The sequence below is a fragment of the Siphateles boraxobius genome, unplaced genomic scaffold (assembly GCF_051911475.1).
Source record: "Siphateles boraxobius isolate OS27281-9 unplaced genomic scaffold, OSU_SipBor_1 55, whole genome shotgun sequence".
NCBI lineage: Eukaryota > Metazoa > Chordata > Actinopteri > Cypriniformes > Leuciscidae > Siphateles > Siphateles boraxobius.
Genome location: NW_027509181.1, coordinates 4168040 through 4193319, shown reverse-complemented (window position 1 = coordinate 4193319; position 25280 = coordinate 4168040). Strand labels below are relative to the sequence as shown.

The 25280-nt window shown below is 39.0% G+C and overlaps 1 protein-coding gene across 4 annotated transcripts in view; it reads right to left on the bottom strand.

The window, feature by feature from the left end:
• The window catches only part of ccser2b (coiled-coil serine-rich protein 2b), a 125273-nt gene that overhangs the window by 5900 nt on the left and 94093 nt on the right, over positions 1 to 25280 (bottom strand). The window contains exons 7-11 of one of the 4 annotated variants that reach the window (XM_077205913.1): positions 22916 to 22996; positions 17036 to 17122; positions 12416 to 12526; positions 9934 to 10021; positions 8450 to 8489 (exon numbers count right to left, since the gene is read on the bottom strand). In XM_077205913.1, coding sequence (XP_077062028.1) covers positions 8450 to 8489; positions 9934 to 10021; positions 12416 to 12526; positions 17036 to 17122; positions 22916 to 22996 — 407 coding nt within the window. Of the gene's footprint in view, positions 1 to 8449; positions 8490 to 9933; positions 10022 to 12415; positions 12527 to 17035; positions 17123 to 17151; positions 22382 to 22915; positions 22997 to 25280 lie in introns of those variants that run through there. The other 3 variants (XM_077205914.1, XM_077205912.1, XM_077205915.1) reach the window with 3 other exon arrangements.

Below are 25280 nucleotides of genomic sequence, written 5' to 3'. Positions count from 1 at the left end.
GTTAATACTTTTTGAGAACTACTTACTCTTACTTAGAACAAAACTACATTATATGCAAAGGTATGAGCCTGAGACACTGTAACACTCCTACACAAAATAATAAATACAATATAGATTTAACTATAAATAAAATAAAATAATTTGTGAAATGTCTTGCTGTTTTTTCTCAATGGCAACAAAAACTGCTGTTATGATGCAACAATATATTTTCCCTGCAGAAAAAAAAAGTCATACAGACTTGGAATGACATGAGGGTGAGTAAATGATGACAAAATATTATAATACTAATAATGCTATCCCTTTAATTCTTATTGTTCCATGACTATATATGTAAGGATAATGCTTACTGTTTAAACACCTTGGCTTTTCTCTCCTAATGTCTCTTCAATTAACAAATTATATATATTTCCATTTATTATATTGGTATTTATATTATATTGAATATTGATATTTCCAGATAACCAATAGTACTAAAAAGCAACTCTCAGTGTTGTTTACTGTTTAAAACTTTTATATCGTTCATGCTTTATGAGACACTATCCTCAGCTGCAGCCACACGGCTTCAGACGAATCTGCTTTGGGTGTTAACTCAGACTTGAGTGAGACAGATTGAAGCATCATCACAACAAGCTGTCTGAGAGGGCTTTGATCCTTACAGTTCTTGGCAAAGTGAAGATTAGCCTCTCCACACTTATTAGTAATGATGTAGACTTACACGTGAGGTGGTGAGGTCACTGTCAAAGCAGTACATGCACTCGAGCGTATCTCTCAGACTGACAAACAAGAATGCAATTCAAGTTAACAACTTACGACTCACACCAAAAAGCGTCTAGATTAGAGAAGCTAGCATTGTCACAAAGCAAAACATCCAAAGTAGGGCAAAGTAGTTTTTCTAAGGAAGGTACATGGAAAGATTTCTGCCAACTATTTAATATTTCTAATACAGGATTACAAGAAATATACACATAATATTGATGGGATAAGCCAACACATCCTTCTCAAAGTGAATTATTCCATGTAATGCAAGGCTTGTGTGCTATACAGGACATTAAGGTGTCCTGGAGTACAGTGCTATTGTTAGCTCAGTCTTTGATGTCTGTTGTGCTGGGTGATTGGCACTGGTGAATTATTTTCCGTGGCTGGCTTTTATTCCATGCAAACGGAGCGTAATATCATAATGTTAGCCTTTTACAAATACCATGCAAAAGTTACCACGATTACATACTTTAAAAGATCGAAGTCATGGGGTGAGTTAAAAGATTGTATATTCTTTTATTCACACAAGGTCAGATCAAACTAGCTTCAAGCTAGCACATGTAATGGTTAAGAGTTATGGTTATGCTTTTGGAACAGTGTTAGTTCAATATTTTTTAAATGTTTATTTGTTGATTCTGGTGGTCTATGATTACTCCAATTTTTACTGTGTGAGCTTATAGAGTGCAATTATTATTACTGCAAAAAATAAGCTCTGTGACTAACAAAAGTTACACATTCTGTTCATCACGATACTCTTCACAAAGGAACACAACTTTTATGAATTTTGAAGCCTAAATACAATCGGCAAAGGTACAAAGGATATAAACTAACTACACCACAGTCACATGACTTCAATGTCAAGTCAAGTCACCTTCATTTATATAGTGCTTTTAACAATATAGACTGTTTTAAAGCAGCTTTACAGTGATAAAAAATTAAAGTACAGAGATTGTTTTGGCTTTAAAACAGCTCTAGAATAAAGTTATTGTTTATTCTTTACCATTAAAGTTAATGTCATCACCATTAAGATTCTGACTCTTTCAGTCTATATTTAAAAAAAACATTTCCCCTGAAATTTCGACTTTGCAAGAGTTATTATAAACTAAAACTAGGCTGTGAAAGCGAACTAGTGAGTTGATGAGTTTTCCTGTCTGATGTGATATATTCCAGACAACCTATGTAGTCCCATTTAATCAGTTGTTAGAAACCGCCTTTTTCAAGACATGTATGGGTACAAGAGGGTATTACTGATGTATTATATGTCATAGAATTAAAAAAAAACTTGAACTTGTGTTAACTACAGATCTTATTTTAGACATTCAACCAAAATAACATTCAAAAAACTTATTCAATTAAGGACGATGGAACCAGAAGTGCTAAAATGCTAACAAATTTCCGGGATTTGGTTAAAAAAATAAAATAAAATAAAAACTCACCCCTGTCACGTTTTCTATGTGTTATTAGTTCAGTTTTGTGATCTTGTTCTCCCCCGTCTTTTGTGATTTTGGTTCAGTCCTGTTAGTTTTTCCCGCTCCTCGTTTGTGTTCAGTTTCTTCACCTGTGTTCAGTTAATTATCCCATTAGTCCCAGTTCTTTTAAGCCCTGTGTTTTCCCTCAGTGTGGGTTGGTCGTCGTCGATGTAAGGTTGTGTGTTTTTGAAATCCTGGAGTTTCCTTTGTTTCTGTATGTTCCTGTAAGTTTAGTTTGTAAATAAATCAACTATACTTCAGTTCCCGTGTCCTCGTCTTCGGCATCCTGCAACAACCCTGACAACCCCTGCAGGACTCTATAACGGTTTCTGTTTCTGTTAAGATTTACATTTACATTAAGGATTAATTTGTTTACAGTTTATTTGTATTTTCTATTTTTATTAGTTTTTTTATTGCATTTATCTGTAATTAGAATAATAGCTGTCAGCAAGAAGGTATTTCTATTGCGTTTAAAGAGTTTATTCACCCCAAAATTTAAATTCTTAAATTTCGATTTGAGCCATTTACGTGCTTTTACCTTGCTATTACACGTGCTTTTCATCCACTGAAAAGATCTGACTCGAAAGAATGATTCGTTTACACAAAGCTATTGTACACGAACAACATTAGTGTGGGTAAATGACAAAATTTTCATTATTGGTCCACAGCAAATCTCCATTACCTCCTGAGGTTCACAAACATGTGTATGCCACATGCAGCCCCAATAGTGCTTTCTCATATCCTCGGGAGGTATTTCCTGGTCTACAGCACCCTCTAATGGACACCATCTTCCATACAATGCAGAGTAGTGTGCTTGTTTTATTGACTGAGCCCATCTCCCTGTTTTGTGCCAATTCCAGGTCCCAGAGTTCTTCTCAAAAATATAATCCTTTCAACTTGTTTCCACAGTATGTGGTTCAGAATGGACGAGAACGCAGTGAGGAGTTTGTCTAGAGAGGTGAAGTCTCAATCGGGCTAACCCGAGAGCACCTGCAACCCTGTCAAAACCTCAGAGAAAGTCTTAGCGGAGCTGTGTGAGGATTCTCAGTTGTTTCATACATAATTTATGAGAGCTCACTAAGAATTAAAACAAGACATCTGAGAAAAGGTGACAGGGTTCTGGAGCAGAAAGAATCTATGGAGGGAGGGAAAAGTAGACAGACAGGTGGAGAAAAGAAGTAAAGAGAGACCCGAGGAAAACTATTTAAACAAGGTGAACACTAAAGTGTAATCAAATTGGTGTGTGGAATGAAGAGAACTGCCAAAAGATTCCCCAAATATAAAAAAGCCATCAGTTCTCTGCAAATGACTTTCTCTTAGTTGGAAAACTTTTCCCCATGAAATACATCATTATAAAATATGGATGATGCCAGAGGTGCTGATGTTTTGTTTAATTTTCATGTACTCACAGCTAAATTGACTCCAAACATGCATTTTAATAATGATAACCTACCACCTCTAGCTACACCAGTGCGGAGCATTCCAAATAATTAAAATATACAGACATTAATGTAGGAATACCAAGGGAGTCTTCAGTTTGGTTTGAAAGAGGTGTGTGATGAACGTACTGCAGAATATAAAAGGACATAATTACTCCTCACGGCCCTACTTCCCTGCTTATACAAAAAAAAGATGAGAAATGTGAAGGAAGATGTTGAATAATCAAATATATTATTATAATAACCATAATATCACCACTGCCTGAAAAAGAAGAACAAAGTAAGAAATGCATGAAGACAGAATGGCTTTGATATGAGAAATTAAGTTTTCATTAGACAAAAAGTGTGCCCAATAAAAGTGGGATTTTCTCTAATCACTTCAGCAAATGGCGACGTGAAAATAAAATATGAAACTTCATATTAATGAAGGCTTTTTTCATTCGAGAATTTTTGGTAAAGCCAGTCTTTCATTCTTGCGGTTGCTTTTATTACACAAAGGGTTGCTCTGATTTAAAAAAAAAATGCTTACAATAACAAGCTTTGCTACCTCAGTACTAAATCGATATTATAGTAGGCAACACATGAACCACCTTAGATGACTGATGAGCTGAAAATCAGTGAATCATGCAGTTACAAAGTCTGTTGCATTTTTTAAGCATTTCAGCACAATTAAAACTTCAACTTCCATTCCAAACACAATATTCAATTTGATTTGTGTACCAATGGCATCATTCAGGACATATCAGCACTCAAATGGCAAGTGAAGAACTACTGAATCAAACTGCTGCAATAATATATAACTTTCAACAATATTTTGAATGTTATCATGCACACTTGTCTGTGACTTGTATCGTTGTATAATTTGGAATGAGCACAGGACATTTGGTTTGCATGGTTTGATGTATTCCTTCCTGAAGCGGCATTTCTTGTGGCATTGTTTGCAGACTGACAGATTTGCAGGTTAGCATTTTTTTTTCTTTCTGAAAGCCAAATAATTCCATATTAGGCTTTTACAGCACTGCTTTTCAGTGAGCTGAGGGCAAAGACATCAAAATCAACATCTTTGTTTTATCTGCCCTTTCTAGCACTCAGCTGCCATGTTGCGTGTCTTGTTGACTGATTCAAATTCTCGGCATTGTATTTTTTTACATTTGACATTAAAAAAAATAGCACCAGTATACCTTTTAATTTGCAAAATGTCAAACAAAAGAGCACTAATTGTGTAGAAACCAAAGTTGCAGTCTTGGTCTTGAGACATATCAGAACCACATAAATACAGCCTTGGACTGGGTCTTTCTCTAATTACTTGTTGTCTTGGTCTGAGCTTACAGTCAGAGGTACAATGTTTGAAATGAATGATGGAATAAATTTTTTGGCACTTTCCCCATTTAAAATGGACAATGGTTTGTGTCTGGATCTTGGCCTCAAGGCGTCGAAGTTCATTGGCTACTACAGTGTGCATGATGTCAATTTCATCATCTGCACAGTCCACTAGATGGCAGTACTCAAAGTCAGGCCATTGCTTTTAAACCTACTCAAATAAGATGATCTGCTAAAGGTTTGGGTCTTTAGGGATCTGTTATTGGTTTGGTCCTCAATCTAAGGCCCTGTTTAAACCTGGGGCTGGTTGCATAAACCACTAAGATCAGTGTACATAAGTGTTCATACCTTCTTCTTTTTTTTTTTTAAGTCAGTGCATGTTAGAAATCAGGAATGGTAGGAGAACATTGTTCTCAAGATTTTCAAGTTTTTTTGTCTTCAAACTAAACTTGGGTCTCCAGCCAACAAAGTTTAAATCCCTTCTGGCTAGCGCACTTCCAATAATGTTTACACGTTAGGTCAGTAGACGGCAGTCTTTTGTGGCTGTTCGAACACATTCGACCACATGAGCATCTTCGCTACGAAAGCTATCTGGTCAAATGTGTTTTCGACTACCCCATTTACACATGTAGTTAGCATCGTACACTTGTCATCCAATCGACCAAAACACATCTATGTGCCTATGGGAGTCCACATAATCTCAGGAGTATGCATATGTGTTTTGCATAAAATGTAAGTGATAGGTGAAACAAAGCTTTTTGAAACTTTAAAGCTGCAGTTCGTAGTTTTTCCTCTTTGTCGCAATCTCTGGTCAAAATCTGCAATTGCAGTTATTCGTGGAATTATCAACTTTACGTGGGTTGTGCCTCGGATGAATCCAATCTTTTGGGGAGAACGTGTGGCTGTCAGTCACCGTGACAGTGTGGATACTGTAATTCAGAATCACAGATTCTACTTTTTGGAAGTATGACCAACATAAGAGTTTTCACTGGAAAATGTCATCTGGACAAGTAAGTAACATCCACTTTGTTATGATCAACTAAGGGGAAAAAAAGCATTGCAGTAAATAGCGACGATTAAATAAAAAAAATTGGTTTATGGCACGTAAAGCCCAAAACACACCCATTACTCATTAAGAGAATCGAGACAACCCTTTTAGACCATGCGCCTTGCGCGCCGACCATTTTTCCTGTTGTTAAACTAGAAAAAGTGGATTTGGACACCCCCTAACTGCACTTGCGCCATGAACTTAGATTGTTAAAATAGGCCCGAAGTGTCTTTATAATGTGTTATTTTGTTAAATTGTAGGGCTTGTTTGTTTTATGGAGAGCTTGGTTAATAAGGCCAATAATAGACTAATAAGTACACAACTTCCTTTTTTAGTTATACAAATGTTTCATTAAATGTCTACAAATGTATAAAATTGATCCGAGATCAGGTGAAAACCATAAACACACTGGTTCATGGGTTCCCAGAGAATGATGTAAATCACCCCCCTTTGTCCCCCACTCAACTCAGCCCAGCTTACTGACCTTTACATCTTTCCTTCTGCTGAGGTTGCTCCTTCCTCGTAGTTCACATGACCTAACCACAATCTCTCACAATCTCTCCGCAACCGACCATACGCGCCAACCCGTTTGACTAAGGCTGTCGAGCCCCACTGTCGATGTTAAAGCAGGTTCAGTGGCAACGGTTCCGTATGGCATACTACCGCAAAACACAATATCTGTCCAAACACCAATCCTCATTCACGCAAAATACACAGGAAGGTAATAACTGTAATTACTGTGCAAACTATACAAATAAACCAACAGACTTTTCAAGTTTTTTTCAAGAATTCTTCGAAACCGTAGCGTGGCGGCCTGTACACAGCCACCCAGAATCTTTCCGTCTCAACCACAGCCAGTTGCTGCTTCTCTCTGCTGCTTCAGATAAGTTCTTTACTGTGCGACACAACTCTTGGCCACTGAATCCGACGTCTCGGCAGCGTGGAACTCACAACCATTTCCTGATGTATGAACTTATTAACGCTTCCAGCTTATCCAATGTTGTCAAAGAAACCTTGTACACAGTCAGTGGCCACAGCAACCTCGGCAGTAGACCAAACTGAAAGCACCAGAGTTTTAGTTTGCCTGGCAGAGCGCAGCTGTTTATGCTCTTCAACCCTTCCACTGCTTGTCGTCTAACTTCTCCCACTCGAACTGTGTCCTATAGATCCCCATCGTACCATCTCCCAAGACTCTTCACTGGCTTCTCAGAAACTGTTGGTATTGCCTCACCATTATGTTTTATCTGCTACCTTGCCTTTAATTATCGAGATGCTCCTTGATTTAGACGGCTTAAATTGCATTCGTGCCCATTCAATGCTATCGGTTAACTTACCCAATAACCGATTAGTGCAGGCTACCGTTGTAGTCATGGTTGTCATGTCATCCATGTATGCTCTGATTGGTGGTAGTCGCATCCCAGAAGCCAAGCGCTCTCCTACTACCCATTTTGATGCCCTAATGATTACTTCCATTGCCATGGTAAAAGCCAGTGGAGAAATGGTGCATCCTGCTATTATTCCAACCTCTAAGCATTGCCATGTAGTGCTGAATTCTGGAGTTGAGAAATTAAATTGCAAATCTCCAAAATTGGCTTTCACTAAATTTGATATCGACATCGGTACCCTGAAAAAATCAAATGCTGGCCAAAAAAGCTCATGTGGACCTGAACAATATGCATTAGCCAAATCCAGGAATGTCACATGGAGCTCCTTCCTCTCCTTTTTAGCTGATTGAATTCGTTGCCAGATAACATTGATGTGTTCTAAGCATCCTGAGAACCCTGTAATGCCCGCTTTTTGAACTTAAGTGTCAATGAAGCCATTCTTTAATAGAAAGGTTGACTATCTCTGAGCAATAATGCTGAAGAAAAGTGGTTATGTTTAGGTTTGGGGATAGGGTTAATACATTTAAAATATAACTATAACATTTGTACAACTTATCTATACAAATACATTTATGATATAATATATTTGTAAATATTTTATAGTTTCTTTAGCTGTAAATATGTAGTAATATTTAGTTTTTAGATGCTGTCAATTCACTATAGTGTATGTATGTTCTGTAAAAAAGCATTTTTGTATCGTAAACGTTACATAATACCCACGTATAAACAATGAGACAAGGCTAAGGAGTCTGATACCAGTCATGTCTCCAACTCTGGAAGTAACAATGTAAACTTAGATCTCACAAAATTATATGGGTAGGTCAAACAGATAAGAGAGAATGAAAGACACAGTGGGGGCTTGACAGAAGAGAATGAAAGACAAAAAGAGGTTTGAAGAAAGTCGGCTTCATGAAAACAGAATGAACAATATAATGCAGATGGGCTGTCCTCACAGTACAGAATAAGAGACCATGCAAACAGAGAGGAAGGGGTTGAGAGTATGTTTTAGAGAAAAGACAGGCTGTACTATACCACGCAGTGTCTCTGAAGTAATGAACTAGATGCTCCACTCCTTTTGCCCGAATTTTGGAGAGGCAGATGGAGAGAAACAATAAGGAAAAATCAGTCAATGAAAGATATACACACAGATGACGGGGGTAGAACAGGAAGCATCATCAGCACACAACACACACAACATGAAGGCAAACTTTTTTTACTAGCATTATAACAACCAAATGGCAAAAATTTAACAGCCAATTCAGCCATGACAGTAATCTATATTTTGCGCTTCACGTGACAAATGAAAGCAAAAGAAAAAATGGGGAAGTGCATTCAGTTCCATGCTCATTAGCGCATCTGAAAATGGGCAGAATTAAGGTTCTGTCTGGACTGCTCAAAGAGTCAAAGAGAAAGAGAGAGAATATATGTGTCTGAGAGTCAGGTTGTCGTCTACTCAAAGGGATCCCACAATGTCAGATCAAAGACTAATGACTCTCTTTCTCAATACCTGTCTCCCACAGCTGCCATCTGACATATTAGCATTCATCATGGTTTAACCACAGCTCACAAGCTCTTTCACCATAAAGCATTGTGAGGAAGGATCTTTCTGTCAAATGAAATCTTGTTTATCAGACGTGATGGCAGCTACTGTATGGTGATTTACTATACAGCTGATCCTTTACTCATCCTCATGTTGTTTAAAAAAATAAAGGGTTCCAAACCAAGCTGCTTATTTATTTAGAATGAATTAAATTAAATGGGCTGTCAAGCCTCAAAAAAGACAAAAAGGCATCCTAAAGTATCCTAAAAGTAATCTATTTCTCTGAAGCTAAGCAATAGGTTTTGAGAAACAGAAATTAAAGGGTTATTTACTTCTGCTGTAGCTCTGAAATCACAGTTCAAACTTGACATGTCAAAAATGAGTTGCCATCAAGTTACATCATTGTGTTTCATGTCTCATGATCAAACACCTTATGTCTCATGAATGTTAGCTTAAACAAGATTCGAAAGCTGCAGTAGAGGTATGTTCCTCAAAAAAGCTATCTGAAAAGAAAAAAAAGTTTGGAATGACATAAGGGCGAGTAAATGACAGTTTTCATTTTGTAAAAGTAATTGATCCCTTACAGTAAGGATCTCAGTCACGACTATATTTTTTAGGCAAAGAAATGACAAAACCTGATATCTCATCAGCGAGTGCTCTATTGAAAACAGCTCAGATCTTCTAGGAAATTTGGTTGAGGGATAAAAGTACAGACGAAAGTCATTCAGTGTGAGTATTACTGTCTGGCTTTGAAAACTAGGCAGAAAAACTAAATGGCTCTGGAGATTCTAAACCAAGCAGACAGGGAGAGGATAAAAGGTAAATTAAATGATGGACTGATTCCGCACTGGAATGTGATAGGATGGTGGATTTGTGTGCATGGGGGCACGAAAGGTGGGGAGGCAGGCGGACATGCAGCGAGCACTGGGGCTAGTGCAGAGACTAGTTCAGTTGGTCGGATGGTTAAGGGACTCACTCTGTCTGTGGTGACGTGGCGCACATGGCCGCACACTCCCCCGCTGTGAGTGTTGCCAAGAAGAGAGGATAGGGGCAAGCAACATGCCCTGTACAGAGGAACAGAGAGAGAAAGGCTGATCCCTGCACCATACACAAATACTGTACATATCAATACAAACACTTACAGTTCAAAAGGGAAAAAAAAATATTTCAAAAGTGCAAGCCACATAAAGGGTGAATTCAGGTTGATTGTTTTTTTTTAAGTGCTCAGAGTAGCATTTTGTCATTTTGTGCAATATGCATCACATTGTCCATTGGGGCCTTACTGGGGTTTGGCATAAGGGAACATTGACTGTTATGTCCCCAGACTTAAATACGGACTGACACCTGTATTTAAGTGTGGGATTGAATTTGATATTGCAATGACTCACATAGTCATATTTATAGTAATGATTACTTATAATTTTTATATTATATATATATATATATATATATCCATTTAACGTTGATGTCTATTTTATATTTATTGTTAGAAAATAACAAAAAATCTATTAATTTACTTAAAAAGGTTGCAAAAACTGATACCACCAGTTTTGAACCCTTTACTAACTATTGAGGAAAAAAAGTTTTAGGCCCTATTTTGTACGCCATTCATGAAAAGTGCCGACTAAACACAGGCAAATTCAATTAGGATCACACAGTCATCACTGCCCCACTTTGGGCTGTTTAGTTCTGCCGGCCGTCAACAGTTTCCTCTGTTTGATCTGACCCCTCGAGGGGTCTTTTCTGAATATTAACTGCATTGTTTTTCCCTGTTGTCCATTACCCATTGAGCACAGAACCACCGACTGAGATCCACTGAACTATAATGATTTCTTCCAGAGCCTGCAAGAAATGTCACATTATTCACACAATTCTGTTACCAGGACTACAGACACAATTTCTTAAGAACTGTCAAGACAATAAGGACTTTTACATCATCCAGTGGCATTTCTGTGGGTTCAGTGCGATTACAAACTGTTCCATGCATGTATTTCTCAGCATGGTCAACTAACTATAATGAGAAGAGAAGAACAGTGCTGCTGAACATGCCAACTCATGATTGGTCACTTGTCAGTAGCTAAATGTAAATAAAAAAAATCAGTCCTAAAATTTTTTAATATAAAATCATCAGCAGTGTTTGAAAATAAGCATTCATTTTGCAGATTTTGCAGCTGCCATTAATGAAGTAGAAATCACCCAGCCCTTTTTCACCCAAAAATTAAAGCTGTCATCATTCATGATTACAGACATGTTGAGCGCATGAACTATGATCTCGTCTTTGCAATTCGATTCCTGCACACTAATGAATGCTTTCATCATAACTAACAGTGAAAACACAATGTAAATAAGAGATTCATTGATTATAATCAGACTATTGATAAAAGGGACTTTGTTATAACAGGAGTTTTGGTGAGAGTCCAGAACTCAGTCACTGATAAACTTGCACTGTTTGATTGACAGCACCAGTGATTGTAAAAAAGGGGCGTTCTATGTATAATTTCATCATAGTTTAAATAACAGATTATTTTTCATCCTACAAAGAGAAACAATGTGAAGTTACCTGTTAAGTCACTGATTTGATCAAAATATCTGACTGTACATAAATCATTACATATCAGAAATCACTGGTCACAGATCAGGCATTAGAATGACACAGTTACTTACATGTTGTGGCATTACTGTCGAGTCCATATCATAAAAGTATGTTTGCAAAGCCTGCGCCGAAATTGCGAATGATTTACCAAATAATACACTGAGAAATGTACAGAATCCAAATAAATAATGTTCAACTGAGACATTCACATTGTTGAAAATAAATAACCACATTTCTAGTATTAAGATCCTTTGTCCTATTATAGGCACATTCCACAACAATTCATTCGCTGGGCTTGGTTACAATATAAGCTGTTTTTGGAATAACAAGGACGTTTTCAGTTCTGAAACTTACAGGATATTATTATAGTATAATGACCTTTTAAATGTCAAAAGCTCAAGGAAAATTTGATTTCTCAGTTCATGACCCCTTTAAAAATAATGTCCCACCAATACTAAACCCTACCTTAAACCTAACTGACTGAAGTGCGTTTTGAACGTAATACAATTTGTAATACAATGTGTTGGTGTTTTACTGCCACTAGTGTAAATTTCAAATGGAAACTGCAGTGAATTGTATGTATAGGTACGTTTTTGGAGTTTTGAAAAAATGTAGATAGAGATACGTTTTTTCCAAAGAGCCTATGTTGGAAGATTCAAAAACACGCATGGCGATTACACCGACCAGTCAAAACCCCAGCCCCTAACTTCTCTCCTATCAGATACATGAGCATCCTTATTTCCACAGAGGTGATTGAAATTGCCTCTGTCAGTCAGTACTATTCCTAATCATGTACATAATATAACCAACAATGCAGTGATAAAGCTGACCTGACCTTGTTTTCTATCTCTGCATATATACTCACATTGTGTGGCCTCCACAGAGTTTGAGTATCCTTGTCCTGGTGCTCCGCTGACTCCTTGTAAGCCTCTGACCCCTGAAGGCAGTGGCACTGCATATCCTCTACTGGAGAAGACTATGAAAAATAAAAATAAAATGCTGATGTATTGCTATGTAAAACAAAGTATAATTAACAGCAAACAAATGTCACACTGGTCTAATCACATCTGTTGTGATTCCGGGAACATTCACAATAGAATACAACACACATTTCAATATCAAAGGTCCTTTATGTCTGAACATCATGAACATTCATAAACACAAAATAAGTGTGAATTTTACAAAGATTTTCAAAAACATGTATTTCATTAGCCTGACGTCGTCATACTCAAATTCTACTCAGAATGTGAGTCTGATACTGCTCCATTAAGAATGGGGTCTCTGCGGTACAAAAGTGGGTGTTTCTAAATTTGTGGGAGGTTTTCAAACTGGTTGGTGTATATAAATCATGCAATGTAAATTATGCCCTTCACCCGACTCCACCCCTAAAGCCTACCCACACTGTGACGTGGGCAAATCAGGTAACGTGGTTGAAAACGCCCCTCTGTTTATGGTCTTGCCCACTGATCTGGTAACTCCTAGAGACCTCCTGCAGAGACCTATACTTGGCTCCATTAGGCTGTGATTATGGGGTGTGTGTCAACCGAACCAGGAAATAAAAGGCCTCTGCACTCAATTGGATAGACCTAGAACCAATCAGAGCAACGGAGTAAGTGACGTATGTTGAGAGACGGATTAAAGTTGATAGATTAAACTTTTTCCGAATCCCGTAGGAAGGACGGCAAAAACATCTTTCCCATCGACAAATGCTTTCATCGCGGTTCTCTGTTCCTCTTCTAAAATGAATGCGCTGTCTATATCTTCTATAACACACGCGATAGCGGAATATAACGTGACGGACTGCAGATCTTCAGACTGCAGGTGCCGGACTGCAGATACGGGTTTGAAGGGCAGATACCAGCCCTTCAAACCCGTGAGTCCAGTCAGCTTTACCTGTACAATACACACAACTCAATTCTTAGTAGCTTAATTTTCTTATTGCAAAATATAATTTCTTATTTTCATATTTTGATTTTGGGTGGATTATGACGTTTTCGTGAAATTCACTCTCACTCGTTTTGAGTTCATATACAAAATCTAATTTAGCAACACTATTCACTACGCCTGAGAATATTATTTCCTCTAACAATATATCAACTCATGTTGCTTTAATAAGAAACTAAATAAATAAAGGCAGTCTCTTCATGCAACAGTTTGAGTTTGCCATAAATAATCAGTTCAGCACTACTCGTTTCAAGACTGACTCACACATGCCCTGTATTCAGATATATTTCCCTTGTGCAATATTTAAACTTAATCTGGAATAAATGGTGCTGGTGCAAAGCAAACCTTTCTTTTAAAAACTAGATCGTGTTTAGATTACACTGATATACAATCACAATGCCTCCATGCAGGACAAGCAGATCAGAACATCATCTATTTATCCATCCATCCATCACAGTTTAGCACCAGTGTGAGTTAAATTGTTGTTATATACAGCTAATGTGCTCTCATTGGGCAAATTTCTGGATGTTCATGTACATTTGTGATATATATTAAAAAAATTAAAAAAATAAAATTGGTGACACTTTAGAATACTGTTCCATCATTAATGAATGGCTACACAGGAACACGGGTAACACAATATTAACATTCTAGTAACTACTATTAACTAACAAGAAACTCTGATGAAAAAATTAGTATGTACATTTATTGTATGAACAAGCATGAAGCAGTCGACTCAAATGTATTAGTAAAACCCTGCATCCTCTGACTGATATCAGAACTGCGAGTTTGTACCCGTGAGAACACGACCCGGCTGACGTTGAGTCTCTATGTGACATCGGGTCCCTAATGAGCGAATGATTGAAAGTACGGGATATCCAGAACAATCAAAGATCTAAATCAGGGGTGGCGAACGTCTGTCTTTTACAGCCACAGTCCTGCAGAGTTTTGCTCCAAACCTGATAAAAACTCACCTGCCTCTAGCTTTCTAATAACCCTTAAAACCTTGATTAGTTTGTTCAGGTGTGTTTGATTAGGTTTGGAGCAAAACTCTGCAGGATTGTGCCTCTTTAGGACTGACGTTCTCCACCCTGATCTTAATTCATACATAACCAATATTTACGATTAGTTCCTAATTAGAATGCTGGTCCTTACAACAGGCTCATAATTAATGCGAATAATGCAAAATGTATAATTAATTCTAATGTGAAGATCATTGTAGCCTACTAATAATGACTCTAGTATTACCAGCTCCTTCAGAAGGAATACTAATTATTTGGAACAGTATTCTAAAGTGAAAATGACTGAAGTCATTATAAGCTTTTGAGTTTTCTGTAAGGTTTTGGACAGTAATGACTCAGGTGTTATACATCCTTCTAAAGTAATTACTAATTATTTAGAATGAACGGGTGGACTAGACATCAATCTGAGGGGGCCAGTGCCACCCTGGTCCTTATGCAGCCTAGCAACTGGCTTGCAGTCTGTTTTCAGTTGGAAGTTTATTTATTTTTTACAATGGCTGATTTCCCATTTACTCAGCCTCATGTTGTTTCAAACCTGTATGATTATCTTTCTTCTGTTGAACACAAAATAAGGTATTTTAAATTTTGTTGAGCTGCTTTTCCACCATCGGGCCAAACCATTCTCTTTGCTTAACCAATTAAATTCTATGCCAGCTGGCCAATCTGGCATGGATATGGTTTCATTTTCCACTGTGGGGCTGAGGAATGTAATACAAATGCATCAGTCGCTGCCTTGGTAATGCAAGAGAATACAGATGATTGATCAGATATTTCTTCTAATTTTATTATTAATTTGTGTTTATGTCCCTCAAATAGCGTGCTTAGCCAGCTACAGAGAAACTGGTAGTTAGGCAACAGACAAGTGACCAATCCTGAGTTGCGACGTCACTACACAAATTCTAACAGCACGGGTCGACAACTGTGCAGAGAATTCCGGGCTAAGAAGGGTTTGTAATCGGGCCGTGCCGTAAGGGGATCAAGTGAAAATTCAACTGGAACCGTTCCTTACCGTTCGGCCCGGAAGTGGAAAAGTGGCATTGGTAACCAGACAGTTGACGGTAGCCTACGAGTAAGGGTTAATGCCCGACGAGGTGTCCATTGTCAGGTTTTAATGGACGATGGCGAGGCGTGAACCGGCCGACGCGCAGCGGAGGACGGTTGCCTCCGCCGAAGTCCATTAAAACTTGACAATGGACACCTCGGAGGGCATTAACCCGCTTATACCATGGTCACTTGCCAAATAAAACATTTTTAAAACATTAGTTTATATTTTAATTAGGCTAAATCTAGTTTTTACAAATAATAACTTGCCTGACGGTTTATTTAGCAACCGAAGATATTTATAGTCCACTCAGCTTGTAGAACCCTTCAGGTTCAAAAGTGCATTTTTTAAATCATGAAACACAAAGGTAGGCATAGTTATTTTTTTATTACACATAAAACAATTAATCAAACAACAATCATACAAAACAAAAAAAATTAGTTCTGCGCTCCAGCGATTTGCGCTTATAGAGGGCAATAAATTAATCAGATCAAAGAGAGGGTCATTTGCCTACATGCTAGCTTTTTTATTTACAATTAATTTCAACGTTTCCATTTATAGTGCAATTTGAAAAAGTCGGCCAGTCAGACATAGGGGCCTTTGAAGGAGGATCCACAAAAGCTGGGTACTGCCCATGATGGGCACTTGATGCAGACAGTACGTTGCTCCAGCTTCGTCTCTCACGGACTGACGGAGCCCAGTAAGCCCGCAGACTGCTCTCGCATCTAACTAACGTTAGACGTTTGTTTTGATAGAGCAAATTGTTAACGGATACTTTGACTGCATGTTGCTATGGTTACTCACAGCTGTTGTAGGCAGCAAATTTATTTATTAATTTCGAATGGTAAACAGGCAGTTTCACCAGAACTACTTTACTAGGTGTCCTCTATCACTTTTTAACGGACACCCTGCAGCCAATCAGAATCGAGTATTCACCAAGACCATGGTATAAAGGAAATCAATGGCTACCATCCATTGTTTGATTACCAACATTCTTTAAAATATCTTCTGTGTTCAACAGAAGAAAGAAACTAATACAGGTTTGGAACAACTTGAGGATGAGTAAGTGATGACAAAAAATACATTATTAAAATCAAAAGTTGTATTTGTTAACGTTAGTTAATGCACTGTGAAGTAACATGAACAAACAATGAACAGCTGTATTTTTATTAACTAACATTAGCAAAGTTAAATAAATAATAAATAAATACTGTAACAAATGAACTACTCAAGGTTAGTTAACAAATGAAACCTTGTAATTAAAGGTTTGCAATAAAAAGCATTATCAAATAAATAAATAAATAAATAAATAAAGGTTGTGATTGTGTTAAACCATTCAAAATCTTATTGATTATTTACTTACCATAGCACATGCCAATGATTTAGTATAAATAACACGCTAAAATCATATACCACTTTTTTTTTTTTACAATGTTTAAAGTTAGTTACTCGTAAATATTTAGGCTATAATACGCACCAGCTGCTGGGAAAGTTCAGCAATCATCCTGTCTTTGCTTCTGAGCTCATTTCTCAGTTCTTGAACCTCTTTCAGAAGTAGTGTCACCTAGAAAATAACAGTAGACAAGGTGAACCTTTTTTTATTTATTTTTGCCAAATCAGAACAGGCTTTGATTTTGATCAGAGGTTAGATGGGAATATGTAAATGTAGAAGTTATAAGCATTACATGCTTATTTATTAATAGCAAAAATATTACACAATACACACATTTGTTTTTGTTTTGTGGTGAGTTGGCTATGCTGTTGGTGCATTAAACTGAAATTTTCAGAGTTGTGGTGCAATGGACTGTGCACATGCCTAGGACATTTAAGAGTTGTTGGCTCACTTGGAATTATGTCAATCTGGGTCATGCCCTAATCCTCATAAAGTCTTTACGAAACGTCTTCAGTATGTTTGATATCAATATACAGTGGTCAGAAGAGACGTAAACAACGCGGTCACCGATCAAAAAATAATAAGTGTGAATAAAATTTAAAAAAATGCTTTTAAAAAAATTAGTAAGCATGAAAATAATTAAAATTATATTGCACAAAACTGAAACATGAATTCAAAGTTATTTAAACCGCACGAAAAATCACCATGTTTTTCACCTGTACGAGTCTGACCATCAGCAGCATGGGTTGCATTGGAGTGACGTCAACTGATTGATTGGCTAGAGGAGGAGCTGTCAATCTAGAACTAGTGCACCAATGTTGACGCTAATACTTTTGATTGGAAATTGATCCCATATCAATCGGAAGGTTCACTTTGCTGGATATAGCAAATTATGACAAAATTATGACAAGATAAGTGGTTTATGCTTAATTTTGAAAGGGTGTGATTAATCTTGATTAATCTACTGACAGCCCTAATTATATATATGCCAATAAATATGCCTATAAATACACTCACCTAAAGGATTATTAGGAACACCTGTTCAATTTCTCATTAATGCAATTATCTAATCAACCAATCACATGACAGTTGCTTTAATGCATTTAGGGGTGTGGTCCTGGTCAAGACAATCTCCTGAACTCCAAACTGAATGCCAGAATGGGAAAGAAAGGTGATTTAAGCAATTTTGAGTGTGGCATGGTTGTTGGTGCCAAACGGGCCGGTCTGAGTATTTCACAATCTTCTCAGTTACTGGGATTTTCACGCACAACCATTTCTAGGGTTTACAAAGAATGGCGGAAAAGGGAAAAACATCCAGTATGCGGCAGTCCTGTGGGCAAAAATGACTTGTTGATTCTAGAGGTCAGAAGAGAATGGGCCGACTGATTCAAGCTCATAGAAGAGCAACTTTGACTGAAATAACCACTCGTTACAACCGAGGTATGCAGCAAAGCATTTGTGAAGCCACAACACACACAACCTTGAGGCGGATGGGCTACAAATGCAGAAGACCCCACCGGGCACCACTCATCTCCACTACAAATAGGAAAAAGAGGCTACAATTTGCAAGAGCTCACCAAAATTGGACAGTTGAAGACTGGAAAAATGTTGTCTGATCTGATGAGTCTCGATTTCTGTTGAGACATTCAGATGGTAGAGTCAGAATTTGGCATAAACAGAATGAGAACATGGATCCATCATGCCTTGTTACCACTGTGCATGCTGGTGGTGGTGGTGTAATGGTGTGGGGGATGTTTTCTTGGCACACTTTAGGCCTCTTAGTGCCAATTGGGCATCGTTTAAATGCCATGGCCTACCTGAGCATTGTTTCTGATCATGTACATCAATTTATGGCCATCATGTACCCATTCTCTGATGGCTACTTCCAGCAGGATAATGCACCATGTCACAAAGCTCGAACCATTTCAAATTGGTTTCTTGAACATGACAATGAGTTCACTGTACTAAAATGACCCGCACAGTCACCAGATCTCAACCCAATAGAGCATCTTTGGGATGTGGTTGAACCGGAGCTTTGTGCCCCGGATGTGCATCCCACGAATCTCCATCAACTGCAAGATGCTATCCAATCAATATGGGCCAACATTTCTAAAGAATGCTTTCAGCACCTTGTTGAATCAATGCCACGTAGAATTAAGGCAGTTCTGAAGGTGAAAGGGGGTCAAACACAGTATTAGTATGGTGTTCCTAATAATCCTTTAGGTGAGTGTATATTTAATGGAGTAATTGTTATAATGGAATTCCTAGTGTTTGATGCCCTTTTCATTTACAGTTGAGCCCCTGCCCCTGAGATACTCTTTGCACATCCTGTCTGGAATCCAGCCTTCCCATCAGCGTCAGAGCCTAATACTCCATCTCTTCATTCCAATTCGCCTGAATACTGACCAGGACCTGCATAAAAGCCCGCACTCACCTTCACTACACTGTCTGGTCTCGTCTCTCACACCAGTGCAAGACTTACCTGACTCCCGATTGCGGTTCTTCCTCTTCATCATCATGATTGGAAAATCACATCCAACGGTATATCCCGTGTGGCCCAGTGCTTAAATGCATGTGATCTGGAAATTCCTGCCCAGCATTCTCCACCCGCTGCGGGTGCAGTCTCAGCACCAGCACTTCATTTCAGCCAAGGCCCTCATCGATTCGGGCTCCGCGGGAAACTTCATCTCCAGAAACTTCATCAACCATTTCAGCATCCGCAAATCCCTTGCCAGAAGATTAATGTTCACTGAGAAACCACATGGAAACCACAGAGGAGTACAGGGTGTTCCAGGATGTTTTTAATAAGCAATTGGCAACCCATCTACCACATCACAGGCCATAGGACTGTGCTATTTAATTGCTGCCATGTACCACCCTGCCTAAGGGAAGAGTGTACCCATCCATTCGAGAACAAAATGCCATGGAGAAGTATGTAGAAGAGGCTCTTCACCAGGGTTAGATCTGCCTTTCTACATCCCCTGCTGCTTCCAGCTTTTTCTTCATGGCCAAGAACGATGGCTTGCGGCCATGCATTGATTATTGAACCCTCAACAAGCAGACGGTATTGTACAATATCCCCTTCCTCTGTTTCCAGTGGCGCTCGAAATGCTATCATCTTTACCAAGTTGGAGCACTATGAATATTAGGTCATGACGTATAGGCTAGCCAACTCTCTGTATTCCAGGCCTTCATGAATGAGGTGTTCTGGGAGTACCTACATTGTTTTGTGATTGCTTACATCAACTACATCCTTATCTACTCCCGGAACGAGGGAGAAGATCGCCTCCACATTGCACAGGTACTCCAAAAGCTAAGAGAGAATAACCTTTAGCTCAAGCTATACAAATTTCAATTTCCTCTATTCGTTCCTGAGCTGTGCCATCGATGCCAAAGGTATCCAGATGGACCAGAGGAAGGTGGATGCAGTCCATAACTCGCCCATTCCCCCCACCATAAAGGAACTCCAACGATTTCTTTGCTTTGCTAATTTATATCACTGCTTCATCGCAAACTTTAGCACCCTATCATCTCCTCTCACCTCAATGCTATGTAAAATGTCCAAGTCTCTGAAGCATTCCACCAGCTTAAGCAGGCGTTCACCAGAGCAGTGCTGTCACAGCGGTGGCAGAGGGTTTCACCCAAGCTCCTTTTTCTCCAAGAAGTTGTCCCTGGCGGAGACATCGGAAATCGGCAACGTCTAGCTACCAAACTTGCGTTGCAGGAGTGGTATCACTGTCTGGAGGGAGCCAACCATCCATTTGAAGTGATCACAGACCATCATAACTTGGAAAACCTCAGAGAAACCAAATGCTTGAATCCTTGTTAGGCCAGATGGGCTCTATTCTTCACCGTGTTTCACTTCACCGTGACTCGGTCCCGTATACATGCACCTGACCAACCCAACTGTCTTCCAGAGCCCATTATCCCTCCAGCTGCCATTGTCAGTCCCATCCAATTGGCTCTAGATGACCAAATCACAGAAGCTACCTGCACCAAACCTGCTCTGCCGGGAGGTTCTGAGGGACGAACCTATGTTCCATCGGCTCTGCGACTGTCCCTCATGGACTTGCTACTCTCTTCCTTAGGATCCGGACATCCAGGCAGCCAGTCAAGCCTCTCGCTCATCCGCAACTGAAATTGGTGGCCAGGCATGTCTCAGGAAGTCAAACGCTTCGTCCAAGGATGTCCCACCTGAGCGATCTCCAAGGTAACACGCCATCTTCCTGAAGATAAATGCATCCGCTTACCCATTACTCGCCGACCCTGGTCACACCTAGGAGTGGATTTCATCACTGACCTACCCATCTTTGACTCATTCACCTGTATCCTTGTAGTCATGGACTGTTTCTCTGAAGCCTGTCAACTTATTCCATTAAAAGGACTGCCATCTGCTTTGGAGACTGCTGAAGCCCTATTTAATCATATGTCCTGTGACAATGGTTTACCCGAAGACATTGTTTCAGACCGCAGATCTCAAGAGTTCGGAAGGTTTTCTTCCATCTTCTTGATATGTCAGTGAGTTTAACAACTGGCAACCATCCTCAATCGAATGGGCAAACGGAGAGGAAGATCCAGTAGAAAGGATGCATCCTGAGATCGTACTGCCATGGCCACCACTACAGCTAGAACCGTTATCTTCCCTGGGCAGTGTACGCTAAAACTCTTTTCGTCAGCCCACCACAGGCCTAACACCATTTCAGTGCGTACTCGGCTTCCAGCCACCCTTGTTCCCCTGGTCAGTAGAGCGGTCAGAAGTGCCAGCTGTCAACCACTGGTTCCAGGAGAGCGAGAGGGTCTGGGACTCAGCACGAGGGCAGTGAGGAGGCACAAGAGCCAGACCGACCCTCGCCTGGCTCTCCACCAGGCACATGCGCCTCCGGCTGCCCAGCCACAAACTGAGTCCCAGATACACTGGGCCATTCACATTTCAAAGGCAGATCAATCCTTTGATTAATATGCCCCCTCCTCCGGTCGAGCTGGACGGGGATCGCATCTACGCAGTCTGCTCCATCCTGGACTCCCGGCGACAAGGCAGTTGACTCGAATACCCCATCGACTGGGAAGGTTACAGCCCTGAAAAAAAGATCTTGAGTGCCAGGTGACGATATTCTAGACCCCACCCTACTCCAGAAGTTTCACGTCAACCATCCAGATCATCCTGCACCCAGAGGAAGAGGTCGTCCTCGTCGGTGCCGCCCATGGTGGGAGAGGTTCTGTAACAAGTCCAGCCTTCCCATCAGCGTCAGACCCTACTAGTCCAACTCTCCGTTCCAATTCACCTGAATACTGATTCCCTACACCTGTGGAGGATTAACCAGGACCTGCATAAAAGCCCACACTCACCTTAACTACACTCACACCAGTGCAAGACTTACCTGACCCCCGCTCACGGTTCTTCATCTTCATCATCGTCAGTACCGGTCCATCCTGCAATATAGATAGACTGTTTTACTGGAGTTAAGTCATTCAAGTGTGGTTTCCTCTATTCTCTTTAGTAAATTCCTGTGAAGGATCATCTGTTGTCTGTTCTTCAGCGTCTTGTGGCACATCCCAGTATTGGATTGATTTGAATAACTTTGATGTACTTGAAGTGTGCATCAAGCACTAGGAAAATGCAGGTTTTGGATCGGGACTCGGTATTGGCGGATACTCAATATCCAATGACTTGAATCGGAGGCACAAAAAACGTGAATGGGACATCTATTTATTATAATTATTATGCATGTAGTTTTCATGACTTGAAATTAACTTGAGGGACGTGGAATATTTGCACTTTAAAAAACAAATCAAAGTTTGTTGAAAACAAAATCTCAAAAAATAAAAGATACAAATGTACATATGACTCTAAACGTTAAACACATGGATTTGTTTTATTATTGGGAAAAACTGGAAAACATCTAAAAGATTACACTTGAAAAAGCAAAATGTCATGGGTTTAAGGAAGACAAGATAAGATCTTACCTTCTGATCAAGTAAATATTGGTCAGTGGATTGTGGAGTATAAGCCTCTAAAGTCACTTCAACTGAATCATCTGTCTCCATCTGAAACAAACAACAAACAAAATCAACCTTGTAATGTGGTGGAAAAAATTGCTCCAAATGAGTAATTTGTTTTATCAATAAAATTGCTCAGTGTTTAGTGTTCGCACTAGACTTTTTTTCGCTCAAATGTAGAAGACCAGTAACGCAGTGGAACGCAAGCTCATAAAAAGTTCTGCATTCCACTGTGTACAAAAGTTCTGTGTACAGTATATAAAAGTTTAAGGTCCAATTCTCACGATTAACTAGTTGCTTATTAGCATGCATATTGCTAGGATATTGGCTATGTATTAGTACTTATAAAACACATATTAACTGTGATAAGATGGTTGACAAGATAGTTTAATCAGTGACAGGATGCATGTAACTAAGCGATAGAGCTGTCCGTTAAAGATGCAATTATGACCAATAGTCTGTACCAAAGCTTGGCTACGTTTCTGCTACACACTCAAAAGTATTTTCTTCACAAAAACAGTACATACTTTTAAGGCATAGTTTAAGTAGGCAAACTGGGATGCAACACGTATTTGTAGCCCTGTGTTGCAAAGCTGTTACGTTGGATTCAGCCCTTGGGTTTGTTTATTCTTCTTCTTTGACTATCTGCTTGTTATCCTGGATTTCTATGCCTGCATTCTCCTAAGACTTAGTTTGTGTCATCATTAAACATCTGTGTGATCATCTCAACTACTCCTTCCTTATCCACTACCATGTAACTGTAGGGTAGAAAACACTGTAAAAAAGGAAAGTTTCAATCTGTAAGGATTGATTCTACTTGATTTAACACTTAATTACTTTTATTGATGTAATATTAAATAATCGGGGAAGTTTATTAATGTTAATTAATGATTTTTTAGGATAATAAAAAGTCAAATAAAATATCAACGCACCGAACTTTGGGGGACCGAGCATTCACCATCGCTGCCCCCACCCTTCGGAACTCACTCCCTATCCACATTAGAAACTCGGATTCACTGACCACCTACAAAAAACTGCTCAAAACCCTCCTGTTTCAGCTCGCCTACAATCTATAATAACACTCTCATCATTGTTTGTTTGTTTGTTTCATTTGTAAAGCGTCTTTGAGTTCCTTGGAAAGCGCTATATAAGACTTATGTATTATTATTATTATTAACATGAACTAAGAATGAACTTCTAATTATACAGCATTTATTAATCTTAGTTCATGTTAATCTCAACATCAACAACATTAGTTAATGCACTGTGAACTAACATGAGCATTTTAACAAAGGTTAAAAAAATCTGTAATATATATATATATTGCTGATTGTTAGTTTTTATGTTAGTTAATGCATCAATTAATTCTAACAAATGAGACCTTATTTTAAGTGTTCCCAATAAAACCAGTTAATTTAACAAATTTTTGGTTCCTAGAAAATTTGAATAGGTGAATAAGTTAAGCATTTAAGATGTCAGTGCCCAGGGCACCAAAGAGTCTTCATCCAGCCCTGCAGCCATATGATGGCAAAGATCTGTGGCCCGGATGAATTGTGCCACAACATCAACTGCCTTGGTATATGTCACACTACTAGGGCTGCAACTAACGACTATTTTAATAGTCGACTAGTCACCGACTATTGAAACGATTAGTCGACTAATTGAATAATTATTACATTTTTCTAAAATTTAGCATGAGATTGCTTTAATTCTGTGGAAAATGATAGTAAACACTAGAAAGAAGGGGGTACTTCAATGAAAAATGCATATTTTATTGAACTTTGCTGCTGATAGGCCGATTCATACTATAAGTAAATAAAAATGCCCTGTCTAAAACCAATTAGGCACCAGTTGAAACCCAGCACCATCGACCATGGAGAGTGGCCTCATATCATAGATCAGCATCTGCAATACTGACTCAGTGAGGGCATTTGCCTGTTGTGGGGTGCACGTCTGCTTCTTTTGCAGAAAGGGGTCCATGGTGGCTCTCTTCTTCAGACTGCATGCATTTAATTTAAAATACTTTTGTCAGGCACAGTCGGGCATAACGTTAAATCCTTTTTTTTGTTTTTACCGAAAATACTCTTATAAAATGTACAATGTACATCCAAAACAAAACGTACTGGCTTCCATGTTATTTAAATCTTACCGAGGCGAGTCAAACTCCGTTTCATCCAACTGTCCGACGTGCTTTCTCTTTAAATGTTCGTGCATCATCGAGGTGTTGCCGTGATACGCAAGGACTGCTTTGCAAAACATGCAGGTAATCTTTTTATTCGCCGTATCCAGGCTAAAATGCTCCCAAACTTTAGATGTTTTGGTACGCGCAGCT